At 43.6% G+C, this 24,361-nt stretch overlaps 1 protein-coding gene across 1 annotated transcript in view; it reads right to left on the bottom strand.

Moving 5' to 3' along the window:
* The window catches only part of LOC126236945 (esterase FE4-like), a 102,137-nt gene that overhangs the window by 73,310 nt on the left and 4,466 nt on the right, over positions 1 to 24,361 (bottom strand). Inside the window, exons 2-4 of the mRNA XM_049946639.1 lie at positions 20,106 to 20,243; positions 4,715 to 4,846; positions 4,418 to 4,565 (exon numbers count right to left, since the gene is read on the bottom strand). Of these exons, the coding sequence (XP_049802596.1) occupies positions 4,418 to 4,565; positions 4,715 to 4,846; positions 20,106 to 20,243 (418 nt within the window). The remainder of the gene's footprint in view (positions 1 to 4,417; positions 4,566 to 4,714; positions 4,847 to 20,105; positions 20,244 to 24,361) is intronic.

A 24,361-nucleotide genomic window follows, 5' to 3' on the forward strand; every position in this document is an offset into this window, starting at 1 on the left:
CTTAATGACAATATGTTGTTGTTGTTGTGGTGTTCAGTCCAGAGACTGGTTTGATGCAGCTCTCCATGCTACTCTGTACTATGTAAGCTTCATTTCCCAGTACCTACTGCAACCTACATCCTTCTGAATCTGCTTAGTGTATTCATCTCTTGGTCTCCCTCTAAGATTTTTACCCTACACGTTGCCTTCCAATACTAAATTGGTGATCCCTTGATGCCTCAGAACATGTCCTACCAACCGATCGCTTCTTCTAGTCAGGTTGTGCCACAAATTTCTCTTCTCCCCAGTTCTATTCAGTACCTCCTCATTAGTTAGGCGATCTACTCATCTTCTGTAGCACCACATTTCGAAAGCTTCGATTCTCTTCTTGTGTAAACTATTTATCGTCCACGTTTCACTTCCATACGTGGCTACACTCCATACAAATACTTTCAGAAAAGACTTCCTGACACTTTAATCTATTCTCGATCTTAACAAATTTCTCCTCTTCACAAACGCTTTGTTCGCCATTTCCAGTCTACATTTTATACCCTCTCTACTTCGCCCATGATCCGTTATTTTGTTCCCCAAATAGATAAACTCATTTACTACTTTAAGTGTCTCATTTCCTAATCTAATTCCCTCAGCATCGCCCGATTTAATTCGACTACATTCCATTATCCTCGTTTTGCTTTTGTTGATGTTCATCTTATGTCATCTTTTCAAGACACTGTCCTTTACGTTCAACTCCTCTTCCAGGTCCTTTGCTGTCTCTGACAGAGTTACAACGTCATCAGCGAACCTCAAAGTTTTTATTTCTTTTCCTTGGATTTTAATGCCAACTCCGAATTTTTCTTTTGTTTCCTTTACTGCTTGCTCAGTATATAGATTGAATAACATCGGGGATAGGCTACAACCCTGTCTCGCTCCCTTCCCAACCACTGCTTCCTTTTCATGCCCCTCAACTCATAACTGCATCTGGTTTCTGTGCAAACTGTGAATAGCCTTTCGCTCCCGGTATTTTACCCCTGCCACTTCACAATTTGAAAGAGAGTATTCCAGTCAACATTATCAAAAGCTTTCTCTAAGTCTACAAACGCTAGAAACGTAGGTTTGCCTTCCCTTAATCTAGCTTCTAAGATAGTCGTAGGGTCAGTATTGCATCACATGTTCCAACACTTCTACGGAGTCCAAACTGATCTTCCCCGAGGTCGGCTTCTATCAGTTTTTCCACTCGTCTGTAAAGAATGCGTGTTAGTATTTTGCAGCTGTGACTTATTAAACTGATAGTGAGGTAATTTTCACATCTGTTAAAACCTGCTTTCTTTGGGATTGGAATTATTATATTCTTCTTGAAGTCTGCGGCTATTTCGTCTGTCTCATACACCTTGCTCACCAGATGGTAGAGTTTTGTCAGGGCTAGCTCTCCCAAGGCTATCAGTAGTTCTAATGGAATTTTGTCTACTCTCGGGGTCTTGTTTCGTCTTAGGTCAGTAATGAAGCAGAATTCTTCAATCACTCCAAAAGCTCGTATGATCTGAATAGTTTCAAAAGCTCGCACAATCTGAATAATTTTTAGATGGTAGAGTCTACATTTCGAAAATAATGACCCTGTCCCTGTTAGCAGCATCTATCAAGAAACACAGGAACTCTTTAGAAGTAATGGTTGAAGTACTATTGTTAGTACTCGCTATTTACGTAAAATTTTGTAGGAGAATTCGAGCTGTCTTAGATGCCAAACGTCGTCTACATCTTATGTGATGGGTGTTCATATTACCTTCCTTACCCTAGTGACCACCAGTTCTTTATAATCTATTAGAAAGCCTCGGCCAGTGTGGCCGAGTGGTTCTAGGCGCTACGGTCTGGAACCGCGTGACCGCTACGGTCGCAGGTTCGAATCCTGCCTCGGACGTGGGTGTGTGTGTTGTCCTTAGGTTATTTAGGTTTAAGCAGTTCTAAGTTCTAGGGGACTGATGACCCCAGAAGTTAAGTTTCATAGTGCTCAGAGCCATTTGAACCATTTTATTAAGTAGCAGTGACCGAAACAATGTAAATTTTTCCGTACAACACTACAGATTACGCAGAATACAAAAATTTGCAAAGCAGTTACCGGTTCTCATTTTTTTCTTAAATTTATCTTTGTAAACTTAATCTAATAAACAGGCAACATAAAAGGATATTGGAACAATTAAATTAGCCTTTCGACGACGAATTCAAATAAAATGCTTGTCTTTAGATATAGAAATAGGACACTTGAAACTTAGTGGAAAGAATTTAAGGAACATTCGCACAGTAATTTTTTCACTGTTGAGTGATACTGGAATATGATAAGCACACATGTCAGCGAATTGACGGATGAGTGAGCGATAGCAGTAAGGATTTTTGTTTTGGCAATAATACGCTTAAACTAAGACTTGTCTATTAGTAGGCCCGATGAGGTAGGTAAAAGAGGACATAGGATACTGCCTTCACTCGTTAGATTCTAAGGCACGGTAGTTAATAAGAAACTTAGCAGGTAAGTTACAAAATTTATCAGCCCATAAAATGGAGAAATTTCTCAATTAGCTTAATAAATACAGGATTAGCTGACAAGTATCTACTTTTATCCACTGCCTGGAAAAATGAGTGAATTACCCTAAAGGGGAAGAGAAAACGCAATGAAACTCCATGCCTTGAGGTGGTATGTGATGTTATTTTAGTAACCACTAAATCGATTCAGATTTACAACCAGCTTGGCAGTCTGAGTCCATTTATCAGTGTGACGTTGCACGGCTCCGGCCAAGCTTCATGCACTAATGCTGTTGGGAGGGGTGTCATAAGCCCCGTATATCCTCTTCTGAAGCTAACCATACCACAACTAGTCTTTATTATCTGCAGCGGAGTTGACGTCCGAGATAGTGCCATACTTGTTCTATCGGGCACAGTTCTCAATGCCTTTCTGGCCTTGAAAGTACCTGACACACACAGTTTAAGAGACATGCACCGTGTAGAGACGAACATTATAAAAGAAACAAAGGAAAACAAAGCGATACTGTTGCATTAGAAGTACCTCATAAAGACACATGATGTTCGCGACGCACCGGTTTGCTGTCGGAGTTCCCTCAGTCTGTACCATCCCTGACCAGAAATAATGTGCGATGACTCGCCACCCCATGGCGGCGGGAGTAACTCTTCTGTGCCTCTCCTGAACATTGTAAGAATGGTACCTCACGCTAGGTCCGTGTCAATTTCGTTTACGATTGTCATCCGGAATGGTGCAGAACCGTGATCCGTTGCTGCGCCGTTCACACAGACAGTTTATGATTCCCGGTCATGGCACCGCTCTAAATGCAGCCGTTTGTGTTGTGTAAATGGCAGCCTATGCATGGCGCAGCAAATCCCTCTCCCTGTTGCCGCTAGTTTTCGACCAATAGAGAGCGACGACACAGAATGTTTCATGGTGTTTATTACTCGTTCTCAGATGGCAGGAGCATATGTGAAAGTCTAGAATGAAATTTTCACTCTACAGCAGAGTGTGCTCTGATATGAAACTTCCTGGCAGATTAAAACTGTGTGCCGGACCGAGACTCGAACTCGGGACCTTTGTCTTTCGCGGGCAAGTGCTCTACGAACTGAGCTACCCAAGCACGACTCACGCCCCGTCCTCACAGCTCCACTTCTGCCAGTACCTCGTCTCCTACCTTCCAAACTTTACAGAAGCTCTCCTGCGAACCTTGCAGAACTAGCACTCCTGAAAGAAAGGAGAGCTTCTGTAAAGTTTGGAAAGTAGGAGACGAGGTACTGGCAGAAGTGGAGCTGTGAGGACGGGGCGTGAGTCGTGCTTGGGTAGCTCAGTTCGTAGAGCACTTCCCCGCGAAAGGCAAAGGTCCCGAGTTCGAGTCTCGGTCCGGCACACAGTTTTAATCTGCTAGGAAGTTTCGTATGTGAAAGTGTTCCGATGTGTTTGTGGCACAATACCGAGAGCATCCCTTGTGGTGGTCAGACGTGGTCGTCCGGAATCTTGATGACGAGTATACGTGCCTTCACGTTCCCATTCTATTTGACACTGGGCCAGTGTCACATACGAATGCACCACAAATCTAGATATTGCACGGACAGACGAACGGTGCTAATGGAGATTTACAATGAGATCCCCTTCAAAATCTATCAGGTGCTGTTAACGCTATTTCATACGAGTACGTGGTAACTCTGTGTCTTCCCCAGTGATCACTCAACTTTTGGTGCTGTTTAAGCAGCAGCGCTAATGCACTCTGGTGGCCATTCTACGTATCGCAGATAACTACAGTTCTAATAATTTACGTATCCACCGATGGTGTGGACATGTACGGAATTACGTTGACATGCCACCACGTCTTCTTGGTGCTTCAGCTATTTTGTAGAGGAGTCTATTTTTTGGTGTACGCCAATACATAAGTTCAATAATACTCAAAATTATTACCAAGAAGTCCCAGCCGATAATTTATGCCGACGAATATGACATCATTGTCCACAAAATAGTCTGCTACTGGCGTACCAGATCCTTCTGTGAAACATCCGCCGTGGATCCAAACCATAACAGCTTTTAGCGTTCCATTCTGCGACGGTGTCTGTCGACATGTTAAGTAACAATTACAAATCGTGAATGCCAACAAGTATAATGATAATTTTAATAAATTTCAGTTTAAATAACAGGTGGAGAAAGTAATTTCTGGTTGAAATTCCAAACTAACAGACTTTTCTGCAGTATAGTACGTACCCCTGGACCATGAACATTGAGGTAAAGACAGTCTTCGGCCCCAGATATGACATGTCTTCGATCCTGGGGACACTGCGACCCCACCGCCAGGGCGTCTCTAACTCCAGACCACGCTGCTTTTGTCACTGGCGGCTGTGAAGAGATATTGTTTCATAATGTGTTAAACTTTCAAAAGCGGAAAGACTGAATTACACGAGTATTTAAAAAAGAACAATGAATCTGCAAGGCAATGGACGAAATAGAATTCGTTCTAACGGGAACTGTTCACGTGTTAGATTGAAATACAGATTTATTTCACTCAGCTAAGAACTTGTGGGATGATATTAAAACCTGATGCAGTTGGTTCGAATGCCTGTTATAGAAGAATAATCATTATTAGTATGTAAAGGATTTGGTGAGGAATGAGGGAAGGATCAGATCATCGATCTAGAAGTCAAATTGCTTCCCAGTGTAAACAAAATTGTCGCACAATAAGACGCTGCAAAAGAGGTTATTACGAAACACAAGGAATTTTAGCGTTATAATTCCGAAAGCGTTCGTTCGTAGAATTCATCTGGCATCTCAAGAAATAATCATGACGGAAAAATCAGACACATCCAAGTTCATACTAAATTTAAGCTACAGTCATTCTTGGATAAGAAGCATGCCTACGAGTATTCTGTCTCTTTTGCTGTCAATAGAGAAAGATAAAGAAATAAGAGGAAGCCAGGTTAAGAGTAAGTAAGTACATTTACGCCCTTAAAGGACGGTGAGACGAGTCTATGTTTATAACTGAGAAAGTATTTAAGTAGTGCAGTACTTCAGCGATGCATTTATCTAAGTCACACGTGGAAGCAAGAACAGAACAAAATCGAGTATATTTCACCAAGTGTGTTTAAGCTTGATGACATCGAATGCACTCTGTTTAGCTAAATGGCTTTAGTAACTTCATACAGTAACATATCAGACATTGGTAGCTCTCCGGTGTCATTGTTGACTGCGACGGGTTTCTTGCTCTGATAGTAGGCGTAATGTCACATGAAGAATTGTTAATAAACTCTCACAAAGAGTGTAAAAATAAATTTGGAAGGTAAACACGACCTTCAGTTTCCTGTCCCATGCAACTATTTCCTCTGTGATACGCTAACTGGAGGCGCACTTAAAGCGTATCCCAGCAGTAAGAGTAGGTCAGATAGGTAAAGTGGAGCGTTACTTAGCTGGTCTTCAGAACGGCACTACAGCTTAAATCAAATGCTCGCCGTATCTATGTGGTTGTTGTTATCCTCCTCACTGTTTTAGTCATCAGCACGGTCGAATAAATTCTCTTTGAGACGGGGAGTCTATTCTTCCTTGCCGCATTTTTAACATGACTTTGTTAGGTGGTGTGACACTACCTGTGTTTCATAAACAAGAGCCGGCCGCGGTAGTCGGGTGGTTCTACGCGCTTCAGTCCGGAACCGCGCGACTGCTACGGCCGCAGGTTCGAATCCTGCCTCGGGCATGGGCGTGTGTGATGTCCTTAGGTTAGATGGGTTTAAGTAGTTCTAAGTTATAGGGGACTGATGACCTCAGATGTTAAGTCCCATAGTGCTCAGAGCCATTTGAACCATAAACAAGACACTTTGAGTGATCGGCGCTCATCATGGCCTTATCTGTAATGGATGTAACATTTTTGAGCAGTTCTCAGTTATCTAATGAAGATAAGCTTCAAGAGGATTTTAAAAGATTCCTAAGTGTTTTTATAATCTCCGGTGTTGTACAGATAAAAACGTAATCGTAGACTGGTATTTATACCAATGGATATAATGATAAGTTTGCTGCACAGCTTCAGCTTCTAATAACGAGCAATGTTTGCGTTTGAGAGTTTTACATTTAGCCTTTTCTACGTTTCAGTAATATTATTGCTGCATTTACTGCAGCCAGTAACTTCATTTCCTGTAAGTCCTTAATTACTGTGGTTTTGTATCGCATGATCGAGTATGGTCTAAGACCGTGGTGTCTTCCTTTCCACATTTTTACTACTGCTGTCGAAGTAGTTGTGATGGGACTACTTATATGTTATATAGTCGTTACATTCATTTGGATTTGTCCACTTACTGAATTTTGCTTGAGAAATTGTGTCTCCATGTTACTGTACAAAGTTTAGCGTTAGTAAACGTCGAATGTAGCAGATGAAGCGACAAGAAAATTATATAAGCACCTGCTGCTACTCTCATTCAGATGTCAAGGAATTTAAAACTCTGTCTTGTTCTATTCCTGAGGTACTTTGTCTCTTGTATTGAGCATCCCAAATACTGTAATTTCTGTACTGTGATACAATGCACACAGTCCATGTGGTTTTTATTCTTATGGTGTTCATTCTGTAAAACACATCGCCGGAAAAAATTAGTACACATTTTTGTAGGTTTCAAGTACAGTCAAGATTCATTGTTGCAACAATACATATTGAGTACATGAAATGGTTACATTTACAGAGCACCAGTACAAGCGGTTCTGAGGTACCAGGTGTCGACCAGTGCTGAAACACGCAGTTAGTAAGTGGTGCAGCCTCAATAGGCGGCATTACAGGCGCTGTCTCTGGCATACAGTTTATTGTAGAGATGGTAAAGACAGTCCTGTGGTACGTTATATTACGCCTGCTCGACCTGTTCACGTAGTTCTGTAAGAGCTGTTGAAGAGATCCACGAATCACTTCTCGTCCCATCGTATTTCCACACGTGGCTCGTTGAAGACAAGTCCTGAATTCGTGGTGGCCAGGGAAGATCCCGCAGGCCCTGAGTTTCAAGGGCAGTGTGTCAGCGAGCACCATCCTGCTGGAACAACACACCAGCTTCCTATTGTAAGAACGGCAAAGAACGGCTCTAGCAGCATTCTGAATGTACTGGGCGCTGGTTGGCGTCCTCCTCTCCAGAAACACGAAAGGTTAACGAGAGTTGTGGTTGATCGCACGCCGGACCATCAGTTCTGGGATGGCGCCAGCGTGTCTTGGACGAATTCACTCTACGAGACAGCGTTCACCAGGTCTGTGTTGCACACAGAAGCGACCATCTCTTGCATGCAGGCGAAATTTGCTTTCATCGCTGAAGACCTCGGCACGCCATGCATCTTCCAAGCGACCCTCTGACTGCATCAGCCGAGCTCTGCACGTCGATGCTGTGGCGTGAGTGGAAGTCGGGCTAGAGGTGAGCGTGCCCGTAGTCCCACTGCTAATGTCCGGTTCGCAACAGTTCGTGTTGACACGTCTGCGTTTTCACGCCCCCTTACCTCTGCTGTGGTAGCTGTACGATCTGCCACTGCTGCCCATAAAATACGACGATCCTGACAGGCGTCTGTGCTGTGTGGAAGTCCAGAACCTCATCTACAGGTTTGAGAATGTTCATATGACCACTGATGCAGCGCGTCCAACTTGTGTGACAGTTCTCCGAAAGATAGACACAGATGGCGCTCTGATTCAAAATGGTTAAAATGGCTCTGAGCACTATGGGACTTAACATCTGTGGTCATCAGTCCCCCAAAACTTAGAACTACTTAAACCTAACTGACCTAAGGACATCACACATATCCATGCCCGAGGCAGGATTCGAACCTGCGACCGTAGCAGTCACACGGTTCCGGACTGAAGCGCCTAGAACCGCTCGGACACCACAGCCGGCGGCCCTCTGGTGGTTGTGCCACTACGCAATCTGTTGATGGACGACATTGAAACTATTATTAGCTTTTATCAACTACCCTATCCCCAGCTGACATGTCGTCACCAGGTCAAAATCGATGTCTTCTTTACAGGCCTATTACTTTTTTTCCGGGAGTGTATTTTCTGATTTAGGACGTTGTAACGCTACAGTAACTGCTTGTTCAGAGACACCTAAAATTTTTTATTACACACTGATTACAGTTTTTTCTTCATTTTAGAATAATTTCAAATACTGGCATTAAGTTTCTACACACATCATCAAAATATTAGAATGCGAATGTGTATGAAGCTTTTATTAGTACTCCATATGAAATATACCTACATTGCCAGTGCAGAGCTGTCTATTAAATTAAACAGTGTGCCGTCACAAGACTCACTCAGCTGCCGCACGTTAAAGCCCGCGGTATTGCGCGGGAAGCACAGTTGAGCACTGCGACAAAGGCGCCACCGAGCGAACCTTCGCAGGACAGCCAGCAGTACGAGGAGTCTGTGGACGGTGAACGAGTATCTACCTGGGCCAGAGCGCAGCTGCCGTGTTGGACGGCAACGACAAGGAAGAGGGTTTTGGTCAGAGACTTGCGATACGGCGAGACTCGGTGCAGTCTGGCTAGCGGTTACTGAACCATAACCTGTAGACAGTGGCTTATATATATATACATATATACACACACACACACACACACACATATATATATATATATATATATATATATATATATGTGTGTGTGTGTGTGTGTGTGTGTGTGTGTGTGTGTGTTTCACCAGACAGGGCGTCTCTCTCGTGTTGGAGGTCTGCAATGTTATTAAGTGGCGTGTGCTGCTGTGTGCACTGAGTGAATTCAGCCCGATAAGCGCACATTATAAAACCAGTACTTGCCTTCTAACTGTGCTTCATGTCTGTCAATTATTGATTCCCTAAGGTTTTCAGATGCGCATTCTTTTGCAACTTGATTTGATGTCATTGGATTTTTAGTTATGTTCTGAGCAATCAGTCTACTTCTTATTTAATTGTCACATGGCATATGATGCTTATTTTGACTGTATTTTTACTGTAAAATTTATCTTAAAGATCTGAAGTAGAATTTGGTCCCTGCGCAATGGTTTTGTTTGCATATATATTTTAAATCAATTTTTTTATCATAAAACCACTGATACCTCATCTGTTTTCACTGTAGTGGAATTACATGCTTTTACGTCAACATTTTGGTGTTAAATTCTTTTAGTTGAGTAGCTACAATGCTGATTTGTTTGCCCATGGTGTAACAGTTTTGGTCTGGAAAAAGTAATTCTCTTTTAAATTTCTATCTTGTGGTGTTTTTGTGAGAAAATAAATATTCAAAAGTTGTTTGAATAAAATAAAAATTATTTTAATAAGGGGAAAGAACCACTCAGAGCTCAATCCAGTCCTATCACTCCCTCTAGCGGCATAAATAACTAAGATTTGGTCGACTCATTATTTCAAAGCTGAACCATTAGCGTTTGCAGTACACTCATAGTCTAAAAGCTCAGTTATAGACGTTGTTATATTTGTCCAGTCCAAGACTTCTATGGCTGTTATGATCGTGCCAAGTGAGTTGTGGTGAGGAGTGTCATGAAAACATTATTCACCACAAAATATTTATTAATCATAAATACAGGAGTGTCTTCGCCAGACGGTGCCAGCTCAGTCGCGTCAGTGATGAGCGATTCTACTGAGCAGTAAGTGGTGTATGGCGCGTGGCACTCATGCTGCGTCGACAGAAGGGTCGCACGGCAGCCGTTATGTTATGACCTGGTCATGTCTCCCTGGTGTCGCATCCGTTGTGGCCCTCGATGGATGGCAGCGGACGGCTGCCTTTGTGGGCTTATCTCCGAAGCGCTCTCCTTGAGCATATATGCCCAGGAGACTCGCCTTCCATCCAAGGCTGAAGTACTCGTTGTCGTCTAGAGTTTGACCGATGGCCAGTGATTGGGAGTCAGAGGCCAGCAACATCAGTGGCGGCTGCAGGTAGGGGGTGAGCGGCAGCGGTGGCTCTGATGGCGGATGACGAACAGCTTCTTGATCCTGCTGGTCATGCCTCTAATAAGCCAGCAGAATGATGATGCTCTCTCTACCCCATTAGCGTGACTCAGAGGCTGCAGCTTACAGCTGCAGAGTCTCTATAGCCAGATTTGCGGCTCCGTAGATGATTGCAGACAATTAGGTGTGCAGAGAGTCCACTGACAAAGCCTCCTCCATATCACAGGACAGCTGCAACTGAGAGTGAGATTAAGAAAGGCGTAGTGTTTAGGGTGGCTATCTCTGTGTGCTCTGCTGCGGTGAGGGTAGCACTGACAGCATGTGTATTAGTTTTCTTGTGTAGTCAGCTCTCCTAGTGGCCTCAGTCTTTCGTAACTTCATCTTTCAGACGCCCTTTTCTGTTTCATCTGTGGCTGAATAATTACTGTTGCGTTATAATTGGGCTTCCTTGTGACACTTTGCTCTGTCACCCGTATCACGGTTGCCATGATGTCACTGTGCTTTGTTTGCCGAATGGGGCACTTGGCCGGTCACACTTGTCACAATCGCTCCCGCGTTCACCCCGGCAGTGATGAGCAGTACCTTTTAGCTGGCTGTTTGCTGGTCGCTGGCTCAGGAAGCTTACTTCTGGTGTCACCCATCCCCAGGTGTAACAATACACTGTGAAGAAAGAACCCCCTGGGAAGAACATATATAAATTTCCTCTTTCGGTATTTTGCATCACTCTTAATTTCGTCGTTGCCCAGGAACGGCTCCGTTTTACACCGTTAGAGAAAATAATTAAGTGTTTGGCAAACCATTCTGTTGTATCTCCAGCTACCAGTAGAAAGTAAACTAATATTAGGTTTCGTATCACATGTATATAAATATCCTTTACACCTCGTACTTTATAAGGAAAAACAGGCAGGAGAATCATGCTGCAACAGGGGTACTGTCTGGTGCTGAAGCTCGTGCAAGCCGTTTCGCTTCAAAGGCTACCACTCACCTTCCTAAAGGCTACCACTCATTTTCCTTACTGCGAATCCGGTGACTATAAGGCTTAATAAATTAAGTTTCGTAAATTCAACTTTTTGTGATCGTTAACTGCAATTTTGACGATGCTCAACAGCTGGTATTCTCGTATCTGTTGGAGGTTTCTGCCAACGAAATGGTAACGTTATCAGTTCACGATATGGACATATTTTCTCTTCTACATATTCCCATACATAAAATAATGCAATCGAAAGGTTTCTACGTTCTTTTCCTAAGGACTGCCATGGAAACTTATTCTAAATACTTAATTGCCTCGGACATCGTTTAGTACAATCATGTTTACATTACATAACCCATTCTCAAATTGCATATGACATTATTCGTTAACTTTTTATCTCCAACGTATGATAAACTGTCTGTCACAAATCAGTTAATTTCATTCACTCGCCAGAACCCCGCACATTGTTCGGTTGACTACCAAGTTCAGAATTGGCTGGCTTACTTTACTCAGAGCACAAGCAGTGCTCCTGACTGTGTTAGTACTTTTCCTTCCTGATCAGCATGACACTCAGGCAAGTGCTTCTCTCGCGGCCGCGCAACAACCAGTCACATGTGGACCCGCTCAGCGATGATACAATCCGACGAAAAATCTGCAGGGAAAGCCAGTAAAATTCTACTGATTTGCTGCTGTGACACTAACAGCACTTGTACTCTTAAAAAATTTCCTCAGCCAGGTCGTGTCTGTCTAGTAAAGAACCGATACATTTTCTGTACCCTACAAGTAGAGATTTTCTTGCACACTTGTCCACATTGTTGGAAGCTTTCTAGTCTATTATTTTATGATAGTGCGTGGGTTGGGACTTTAATAGTGGCAACTATTTATTTACAGCTCGTACAAAATAGAAACGTGTTTCAAAGTTTTACTGACCTTCGAAGCAGTCACCAGCGTTGTGTATAACCCGTTGCCAGCGATGTGGAAGTCGTACGATACTCTTAGCAGTGCTAGTTTGTTGACAGTTGGAGCGGCGCGGTCATATTGCCCGACGAATTTGTAGCAGTTCTGAAGTGAAGGCAGTGAAGTGTTTCCTTCAGTTTAGAAATCGAGTTGAACTCACGAGGGCTTAATTCAGGGGAGTACAGTTAGTGGTATAGCACATAGCAGATCCATCAGTCTAACAAATCAGTAACAGCTTGCACTGTACGTGCTTGAACATTTTCCTGCAACATGATGGTCAGGTCCAGCAGAAAGTGTCATCACTTCTGTCTCTAAACTGGTCGTAGATTGTGTTCCAAAAATTAACAGCAGGACCTGACCATCATTTTGCAGAACAATGCTCAATCACGTACAGTGCAAGCTGTTACTGATCTGAAACTTCCTGGCAGATTAAAGCTGTGTGCCGGACCGAGACTCGAACTCGGGGCCTTTGCCTTTCGCGGGCAAGTGCTCTACCACCTGAGCTACTCAAGCACGACTTAGGAGAGCTTCTGTGAAGTTTGGAAAGTAGGAGACGAGCTACTGGCGGAAGTAAAGTTGTGAGGGCGGGGCGTGAGTCGTGCTTGGGTAGTTACGTTACGTGCGTATGTTGTATCTAAGGATGCGCCCAGTACTAAGTTATGTTTATAAACTTCCATTTACTGGCTGCAAATTAAATAGATAATAAACCCTGTTGCTCCAGGTATGACTCTACAGTCATGTACATGTAATATCTTTATATAAACTGAAGTGCAAAAGAAATTGGCACACCTGCATAATACCGTGTAAGGCCCCCGCGAACACGCAAAAGTGCCGCAGCACAAAGTGGCATGGACTCGACTAATGTCTGCAGTAGTGCTCGAGCTAATTGAAACCACGAACCCTGCAGGGGTGCCTAAAATTCGTAAGAGTAGAAAGGGGTGAGATAAGCACGTTGCGAGGCATCACAGATATGCTCAATGAAGTTAACGACTGGGGAGTTTGGTCGCCAGCTGACGTATTCAAACTAAAAAAGTTTTCCTGGAGCCACTCTGTAGCATTTCTGGAGGTTTGGGCTGTCGCATTATCCTGTTGGAATTGCCAAAGTCCGTCGGAATTCACAATGGACATGAGCGGATGCAGGTGATCAGACAGGATGCTTACGTACGTGCCACCTGTCAGAGTCGTATCTAGACGTGTTAGAAGTTCCATTTTAGTCCACCTGCACACGCCCCACGCTATTACAGAGCCTCCATCAGCTTCAACAGTCACCTGCTAACATGCAGGGTCCATGGATTCACGAGGTTGTCTCCATACCCGTACACGTTTATCTGCTGGATACAATATGAAACGAGGCTCGTCCGACCAGGTATCATATTTCCAGTCATCAACAGTCCAATGTCGGTGTTGGCGGGCCCATGCGACGCGTAAAGCTTTGTTTCGTGCAGTCATCAAGGGTACACGAGTGGGCCTCCGGGTCCGAAAGTTGTTCATGGCACTGCATTGAAATCTGCAGCAATTTGCGGAAGGGTTGCACTTCTGTCACGTTGAACGATTCTCTTCAGTCGTCGTTGGTCCCGTTCTTGCAGGATCTTTTCCCAGCCGCAGTGGTGCCGGAGATTTGATGTTTTACCGGAATGCTGATAGTCATTGTACACTCGTGAAATGGTCGCACGGGAAAAACCCTCACTTCATCGCTACCTCGGGGATGCTGTGTCCCATCGCTCGTGCGCCGACTATAACACCACGTTCAGACTCACTTAAATCTTGATAACCTGCCGTTGTAGCAACAGTAACCGGTCTAACAACTACGCCAGATACTCGTTGTCTTTTATAGGCGTTGCCGACCGCAGCGCCGTGTTCTGGCTGTTTTCATATCTATACCAGTTTCTTTGGCGCTTCAGTGTAGTAATCATGGATATCTGTAATCTATTTGACCCTAAACATAGTTATGTACTTGTTTTGTGCTGTGAGCCGTATCAGTGTTTATTATCCAGTTGTAACCACGTTCCTGTTTGTCGGTTTGTTACGTAATATCGTTTAAAAAATTTTCGTAAATAGTTGGTTAGTATAATCCTCGAAATAATTAAGTAGGTATCGTTGCCTTAGTGCGGTGGCGTCGCCTGGAGGCCAAGGTTGTAACCACTTGACATGGGCTCTAAGGTGCATCGGATTCAGTCTTCCTGACAAGGGAAACGCCCCATGGCACCCCCATCAGATTTAGTGGTAACAGGGCCAAGTGGACAGCCCATCAAAAACTGAACACAGATAAAGCATGATAACAGGAAGAAGATGTACTGAGTTGTGAAAAGGAAGGCAAAATAGAAACAGCGAACGTTTCAAGAACAAGAAGTGCAAGATGGAACAGCCAGCAAGAAAAATGGCGTCGTGGTTAAGTGCTTACAGTGTCGACCTGCCAACAAGGAGAGCCTTGTGCAAACCTCCCTGATGCCACTTTTTTCCGCTATCCGCTTTATCTAAATTTGTCACTGTTTCTTGGTGTAACTTCCGTTTGCAGTAGCGAGGTGTAGGGTAGGGGCCTATAATGAAAGTTGATTCTGCACAACTACTCTGTTAGCAGCCGAAAGGAAGTGTCTTTCGTATGGGAACCTCGAACCATTAATAAAAAGGCGACAAATCAACTGAATCCTCCACTGGAAAACCTGTCTGGTGTGTCATACAAGGCATTCGTGACAGTACGTGTGTCATTCATAGGAACGTTCTTACCGACGCACCTAATTTTACGACTGGTAAGTGAGTGAGATGTGCCTCGTTGCCCCATGTAGGTGTTCGTATGAATGCGAATGTGGTCACTCCCAAGGAAATAATGAAAACGTAATAGTTTGTCACATAACCTACCACAAACGATCGCAATAGTTTCATAGTCATGCATTTGTTCTGTGCTCTATCAAAACATAGGCTTTTAACGTTTCTAAAGTTGCTCTCCGTTTTGGATTCTTGACTCATGAATTCCTTTGTTGTAACATAGTTCACACCCGCTTATTTGTTTTTTTCACTCTGTGACACGTCTTTGTGGTATCTCGCCTGCTCTCATTATTCATTACATTTACGTGCAACGGTAACGTATTCTTACCGCATGACTCATTCTATAACCAGTGTAGTATGACAACTGCCAAGACTATAGAAAGAGAAAAAAAAAACATTTCAATGACCAGATGAACAGTTCATAATGCTGTGGAACACAAAAATAAATGGCATAAAAAAGCTTCAAACACGGCTTGCCCGATTAGCAGTCCGACACTACGACCACTTACCCTCGCCGTCGTTGCTGTCTCAGGCTAATGTTTATTGCACTCCTTGTTCATGGACCGTTCACTCTTTCTACTTTCCTGTTTTTGACAGTTCAGTACACCTTCTTCCTGATTTCGTGATTGATCAGTTTTTGACGTACTATCAACTGGGCCATCTTACCACTAAATCTGAGGGTGTGCGATTGGGAGATTCCCTTGTGAGTTGTTGTCGTTGCATTATCTTTACTGATGTACGTGTTTCTGCCCCTGTAATACTTATCAAAACTGTGTGAAGCTGCATTATTATAACTGGAGCATATTGTCAGTATGTCGACGAGACTGATGTGTAATCATACACTCCTGGAAATGGAAAAAAGAACACATTGACACCGGTGTGTCAGACCCACCATACTTGCTCCGGACACTGCGCTAGGGCTGTACAAGCAATGATCACACGCACGGCACAGCGGACACACCAGGAACCGCGGTGTTGGCCGTCGAATGGCGCTAGCTGCGCAGCATTTGTGCACCGCCGCCGTCAGTGTCAGCCAGTTTTCCGTGGCATACGGAGCTCCATCGCAGTCTTTAACACTGGTAGCATGCCGCGACAGCGTGGACGTGAACCGTATGTGCAGTTGACGGACTTTGAGCGAGGGCGTATAGTGGGCATGCGGGAGGCCGGGTGGATGTACCGCCGAATTGCTCAACACGTGGGGCGTGAGGTCTCCACAATACATCGATGTTGTCGCCAGTGGTCGGCGGAAGGTGCACGTGCCCGTCGACCTGGGACCGGACCGCAGCGACGCACGGATGCACGCCAAGACCGTAGGATCCTACGCAGTGCCGTAGGGGACCGCACCGCCACTTCCCAGCAAATTAGGGACACTGTTGCTCCTGGGGTATCGGCGAGGACCATTCGCAACCGTCTCCATGAAGCTGGGCTACGGTCCCGCACACCGTTAGGCCGTCTTCCGCTCACGCCCCAACATCGTGCAGCCCGCCTCCAGTGGTGTCGCGACAGGCGTGAATGGAGGGACGAATGGAGACGTGTCGTCTTCAGCGATGAGAGTCGCTTCTGCCTTGGTGCCAATGATGGTCGTATGCGTGTTTGGCGCCGTGCAGGTGAGCGCCACAATCAGGACTGCATACGACCGAGGCACACAGGGCCAACACCCGGCATCATGGTGTGGGGAGCGATCTCCTACACTGGCCGTACACCACTGGTGATCGTCGAGGGGACACTGAATAGTGCACGGTACATCCAAACCGTCATCGAACCCATCGTTCTACCATTCCTAGACCGGCAAGGGAACTTGCTGTTCCAACAGGACAATGCACGTCCGCATGTATCCCGTGCCACCCAACGTGCTCTAGAAGGTGTAAGTCATCTACCCTGGCCAGCAAGATCTCCGGATCTGTCCCCCATTGAGCATGTTTGGGACTGGATGAAGCGTCGTCTCACGCGGTCTGCACGTCCAGCACGAACGCTAGTCCAACTGAGGCGCCAGGTGGAAATGGCATGGCAAGCCGTTCCACAGGACTACATCCAGCATCTCTACGATCGTCTCCATGGGAGAATAGCAGCCTGCATTGCTGCGAAAGGTGGATATACACTGTACTAGTGCCGACATTGTGCATGCTCTGTTGCCTGTGTCTATGTGCCTGTGGTTCTGTCGGTGTGATCATGTGATGTATCTGACCCCAGGAATGTGTCAATAAAGTTTCCCCTTCCTGGGACAATGAATTCACGGTGTTCTTATTTCAGTTTCCAGGAGTGTATTTCCGGGACGAACGTAATTTGTATTATTCACATAATGTGGTTCCTTGTGTATAGACTAACTGTTGTACGATCATGCAGACTACTAAATTTACGTTATCTGAGAATGACAGTTAATTACTATCGAAACTGCTCACGAAATAGACTATTTCATATTAAGCGATCTTGCTTTCTAATATAATAAACTATCAATGAAAATGTCTCTACTATGAAAGGCGAAACGCGTCTGGAAAAAAAATATTAATACTGCAGCGAGGCAAAGGTGTTTAATTTCTAAAAGAATATTTATATACTTGTTTTTATATACTTATATACTTGTTGCAGAATATAGGCCCGCTAACAAGCTTGTAATATACGCTCCTTTCGGCTTCCACTTTCTGCAGCGCCTTGTCACGGTCCGTGCGGTTCGAGCCTTCCGTTGGGCATGGGTGTGTGTGTTGTCCTTAGTGTTAGTTAGTTTAAGTACTGTGTAGGCTTAGGAACCGATGACCTCAGCAGTTTGGTTCCGTAACACCTTACCACAAATTTCCAATTTCCCTTCTGCAGCGCTCCGGCAAAAAATCTTCCTGAACATGTGCCACACGTCAGTATTTTGTCAACTGTTCCTCCTGTGTCATTATAGTAAACACCAATGTGCAGTCGGTAAAGTATTCACCTTCTGGCACGAAAAACTGTGAATTACGCAATGAATGCCGCGTTTTGGTTGAGGTTTCTCCTCCTAGATTAATGCACATCTGTCACTTAGGAATGAAAGTGAAGGGGACGCAATCTTTTGCGTAAACTGCACAACAGCGTTTGAAGTATGGCAAAACTTGTAATTCTTACAGTATTTCGACATAATAAAGAAAGAAGGGCACGAGAGGAATAGAAATGACTATTCAATTGACTCAGCATGGGGCCACATATGTTACCCAGAATTTGCACCAGGGGCCAACGAAGTAGAGCCTCGACATTTCTGTACAGTGTCCAAAAAGACATGGCAGGCACATCGTCATTCTAACCAACATGCACCGCTCCATTATTGGAATAACAGAGGGCACACGAATTGTTAGAGACGGTCGACAACGAACACAGCAATGCGCCGTTGGAAGCAGGAGTCCCCTGGAACCAGGGAGCACAGAAGAAATGTGTGCAATGACTCCTATCTAAACTGAAATTGACTAAGGTTTTAGATTCTTTCGCGATGTCGTCTACTGTTAATTTGCTGACTGGGGCGCCAAAGACTGACTGCAAAAACTGTTAAATCAATAGACAGTTTTCATTGTTTATAGTTCATAACGGTACTAGAGATAGTAATTTTCACCGCATTTTTTTACCATAGATTCATTATTATTTTAGTTAACATAAATGGAGAAACGTTACCGATGACATGAAACAATCTCTTTGCAGAAAGGTAATAGCCTAAAATTTGGACTAAATAAATAAATACTCGACTGGGTACATATGTTTAAATATCGCTCTTCCAGACACTGTCCTTATATCTCCTACACCTGACGGTGAAACGTAGTTCCTGTGCTGACGTGGGTTTGTTACCACACAGGAGGAACACATGCCTCGAGGTGCACTGAGCTGACGTAAGTCATGGGTTACATCCAGATATCGTGTAGGACCTCCTTTTCCCCGGCGTAATGCAGCTACTTGATGTGGCGCGGAATCAACATGTTGGAAGTCCTCTGCAGTAATACTGAGCCATGCTGTCTCTGTAGTCATCCATTATTGCGAAAGTGTAGCCAGTCAAGAATTTTGTGCACGAGTGGACCTCTCTACTATGTCACATAAGTATTCGACGGGATTCATGTCGGGTGATCTGGGAGGCCAAATCATTCGCTCGAATTGTCCAGAATATTCTTCAAACAAATAGAGAACAGCTGCTGATCGATGACGTGGCCCAGTTTCACCCATAAAAATTCCATCGTTATTTGAGAACACGAAGTTCATGAATGGTTGCAAATAGCCTCCAAGTAATCATTCCCAGTAAATAATCGGTTCAGTCGGACCAGAGACCCAGAGCATTCCATTTAACACAGGCCACACCATTATGGAGCCACCATCAGCTTGCAAAGTGCCTTGCTGACAACTTGGGTTCATGGCTTCGCGAGAGGGTCTACTCCTCACTCGAACCCTACCATCAGCTCTCACTAAGACGTATCTGACCAGGCCGCGGTTTTCTAGTCCTCCAGGGCCCAACCGATATGGTCACGAGCAATGTCGTGCTGTTAGCAAAGGCACTCGCGTCAGTCGTGCTGCCGTAACCCATTAGCGCCAAATTTCGTAGCATTTTCCTAACGGATACGTTCGTCGTATGTCCCACGTTGATTCACGCACTGCTGCTTGTCTGTTACCACTGTCAACTCCCCAGCAATTAATTGAAGGCCGTCGGCCACTACGTTCTCCGTGGTGAGAGGTAATGCCTGAAATTTCTCGGCACACTTTGTCACTGTGGATCTCGGAATATTTAATTCCCTAACGATTTCCGAAATGGAATGTCCCAAGCGTCTAGCTCCAACAACCATTCCGCGTTCATAGTCTGTCGAGTCCAGTCGTGCGGTCATAATCACGTCGTAAACTTTTTCACATGAATGGCTTCGATACAAATGACATCTCTTGCCAATGCACTGGCCTTTTATACCTTGTGTTCGCGATACCACCACTATCTGCTATGTACATATCGCTATCCCATAACTGTCACCTCATAGTATGTATATATATTTTGAGGTACTTCAGCTTTATTTATTTAAGTCGCAGAGGAAAACTAAATGCTTGTACTTGCCTGGAAACGCAGATCTCCTACTGGAGGCTCTGCATATGGAATGCCTTGAAACCTGTATATGGGATTTCCGGTGTATGTCTGTGACAACCGTCCTCTGAGGGTCCCTTCTTGTGTGTTCACTGTAACGTAGTCTTGCGCCTGTAACAGAGAAGATCGTTAAAGAGGTATTAACTACAGAGATAAGATGGATAGGTCTTTTCCCAGATACCGGATTCTGGTTGTCCATCCATGCTTTAAGTCGGATAGCCGGACATCCAGGGACCGGGTATCGGGCCGAACACTTCCACGGAGCATGTCGTAACGCGTGGGTCTGAGAGAACCCAGGGAGGTCAGGAGTGTACGATAGGACGGATTCAGGTAAATTCGGGCGTCGTCAGTTATGACTGAAGCGAATGGATAACACATCGATTCACATACCTGACTGTTTGATTTGCTGTGACTTGTGATCACGTTCTACATCTACATCTAGATGACTGCTCTGCAATTTACATTTAAGTGCCTGTCAGAGGTTCATCGAGCCACTTTGACAATGATTATTCCTGTTGTGTCTAGACAAGACAGCCTAGACACAATGAGAGGAAGCCGAAAGGCACGCGCTTAAACTCACGCAGTCTGGCGTGAGGTCTGAAACAGGATACGGAATGAATGCTATAAAGAAAAGTACGTAGCTTCTGGAATACATAACTTTAATCCACATTTGTAGAACATCGCTCTTGATGATACATTAATAGAATCTCAATATCAATTGAATACGGCGCCTTGCTAGGTCGTAGCAAATGTAGCTGAAGGCTATCTAACTATCGTCTCGGCAAATGAGAGCGTAGTTGTCAGTGAACCGTTCCTTGCAAAATCGGCTGTACAACTGGGGCGAGTGCTAGTACGTCTCTCTAGACCTGTCGTGTGGTGGCGCTCGGTCTGCTATCACTGACAGTGGCGACACGCGGGTCCGACGTATACTAATGGACCGCGGCCGATTTAAAGGCTACCACCTAGCAAGTGTGGTGTCTGGCGGTGACACCACAATTCCAATCTCAAACAGCGCGCGGAAAAAACGAACCCCTATATCTTTCCGTGTGAGCTCTAATTTCTCTTATTTAATTATGATGATCGTTTCTCCGTATGCAGGTCGGCGTGAACAAAATATTTTCGTATACAGAGGAGAAAGTTGGTGATTGAAATTATGTGAGAAAATTCCACCCCAATGAAAAACGCTTAAAAAAAAAACAAAAAACAAAAAAAAAAAAACGATGTCCACCCCAAATCCTGTAACATGTCAATGACACTCTCCTCCATTTCGCGGTATTACAAAAAGTCCTGTTCTTCTCTGAACCTTTTCGATGTACTCCGTTAATCCTATCTGATAAGGATTCCAGGCTGCACTGTAGTAGCCCAAAAGAGGACGGATAAGCGTAGTGTAGGCAGCCCCTTTAATAGATCTGTTAAATTTTCCGAGTGTTCTGCCAATAAAAGGCAGTCTTTGCTTTGGTGTGTGGAAAAACAACAGTTTCTGTGCTTTTTTTTCAATTTAAGTTGTTCGTAATTGCAATTCCTGGGAATTTAGTTGAATTTACGGCCTTTAGTTTTGATTGATTTATTGTGTAACGAAAGTTTAACGGATTCCCTTTATCATTTATGTTGATGACCTCAAACTTTCATTATTTAGGGTCAACTGCCAATTTTTGCACCATGTAGATATCTTTTCTAAATCGTTTAGATATTTGCTTTGGTCTTCCGATGACTTTACCGGACAATAAACGATATCATCACCCGCAAATTACCTAAGACAGTTGCTTAGATTGTCTCCTAAATCATCTTTCATGTGTTATTGGAGATCACTACTGAAAATAATTTGGTAACTGCAAGGTAAATTGGACCAAATGTCCATGGTAAAAATGGTCTCGTGTCTGGAAATATTTTGATTTCAACAGTGACATTAAAGTTTTTTGTTTGTTACTTGTGCAGAGTGGCGGAGAAGGAAAAAAAGCAGTTATATACCAAAGCCTCAGCTTATCTTTCATTCTTCTACACTGAATTGATTAATTACACTGATGAACAATGTGTTTGTCCTTAGACATCATAATTAATATTGTTAAGTAGTTACTTATTTATCGAATGCTAGATTTAATCAAACTTGTTTGAACGCTAGTATACTTTTGTGAAACGTAGTTATAAAAAAAACATTTTAAGTAATAAAGTTACCTAATCCAATGAAATATTTTTTGTCTAACAGGTATTTCAGTTATGAAAAATCATTTGAAAACTAAATACCCAGATAATTTCTAAGCAATTAATAAAGATAAACGCGCAATCGTACCTACGCCGTCCATCGACGTTCCTGGTTCAAGTTCAGTATGAAGAGAAAACCAACTGACTATGTCAGAACCATTTGAAGAAAATGCTCAGGGATGTTAACGACGAAAAAGGCGAAAAATATCGTTATTTAATAGCAGAAATGATTGCGCTAGATGACGAACTATTATCTGTCGTAGAAAGGACCGTATTTACAAGACTCCTAAAATAAGTTCTCTCCTGTTACAAAATGCAAACCATACGTTCATTTCCCAGTGAACTATTCCTGATATCTACGACAGAATCGATGGAAAAACTAAAGAAACGTTTCACGTACTCCACTGTTCCTGTAACTTCTGATATTTGGAACCACTTGCATAACAATGGTAGCTTCCTGCATTTCAAACCTAATTGATTGTCTCCTGAATTTCAGCTTGAACACGGAGTTATAGCTATAAAGCCTCTTCTAGGTTCTCATACTGGATGAAATATGTAATACTATAGCAGATCCCTACGATACTGATCAAAGCAAAATACACTTACTCGTTCATGACAATGACGCTACTGTTTTATCCTTTCTCCTCAGGGGGGTGCAAAAGACGTTGAACGCCCAGCCTGAAGTAACAGTTATGATCACCGCTGGTAGGGGTCTTGTACTACACTTCAATCATTCGAGCTTAGCTCAAGACAGACTGTTGGCGATTCAAAAGGAGCTAAATTTGCCAGGGCATCAGTTGGTGCAAGACATTAGCTCGAGGTGGAATTTCACCTTTTATATCGTAGGGCGCCTGTTAGAGCAAGAAGGGGTTGTCTCGATGTATGTGGTTGATAACGAGACGCTTACTAATCTGACACCTCATCGGTGGTGTTTGATGGAGCAGTGCGTTAAGGGGTCTGTTACGAAAATGACTGTCAGCTGTCAATTTTTAAATTTTTATCTTAAATTATTCTCTGCAGTTTTCTGAACAATAAAATGTTTACTTTGAGGAAGTCGGACCGAAGGAAGCGCCAAAATTACAGGTATTTAAAAGTGGCTGCACACAAGATGATACGTACGTCCATATCACGCAGACAGCTATTTTAAGAACGGAATTCGGTTCTCACTTGTTTTTAGTCTCCAGTGTTGTCTTACCTGTGAGAACATACGGTAGCTTCACTTTGGATATACAGAAAGTTAAGTCCTTATTTTGCCACTAACATCTGTGGGATTCGTTTTGGTAGTTCTGTATGGACCTTCATCAAAAACTGCAAAAAAAATTATGCGTATTTTAGTAGTACAGGAAATCTTTTAATACACAGCAAATTATATCCTTTGAGAAAGGTAGTATTGGCTATCTTCTTTCATAAAACTTCCACAGGTGAAAACCCATCTCATGTACTCTGCTCATCTGGCAGTGAGTCATGGTTTGACGACCAGAGGGCTATTGTTTAAGGTAAAATCTTAGACTATAAGCATTCTTTGTCATTTTGTTTAGTGAAAGCTGCCTCAGTAACACAAAATTATTAGAGAGTTTTGGGAACGGATACCAAACACTGTTCTGGTAGCACCGAATACATTGAAAATAGTCTTCAAATTTCGAACGAGTTAGCCAACCTTAGGTTTTCCGTTACTCATCTGTATCACCTGAGTGAATTGTCAAGGTGGTTGCTTCAAATCTTCAAATGGCTTACCTCTCTAAGAGCCCATACATTTTGAAAGCCTTTTCTTCCTATAATATGGAGCAGTTAAGAACGTTTCCTCACAGGCACATACATTACTAATGGGAGAGCGAAGGGAGGGGAAAGTCATATAAGACAGAAGATTGAAGATAGAGAACGAAGAGCAATGGAGGCATCAAGTGCTATACATGTGTTGGATGATCTGTATGGGTAACTGATAAACGCCAAGTTAAACTACAGTTCAATTCATGAAATCAGTACTGGTAATAAAAATAACTTACACAAAACTTTACAATCAGTTACATTTC

This window comes from Schistocerca nitens, chromosome 2 (assembly GCF_023898315.1).
Source record: "Schistocerca nitens isolate TAMUIC-IGC-003100 chromosome 2, iqSchNite1.1, whole genome shotgun sequence".
NCBI lineage: Eukaryota > Metazoa > Arthropoda > Insecta > Orthoptera > Acrididae > Schistocerca > Schistocerca nitens.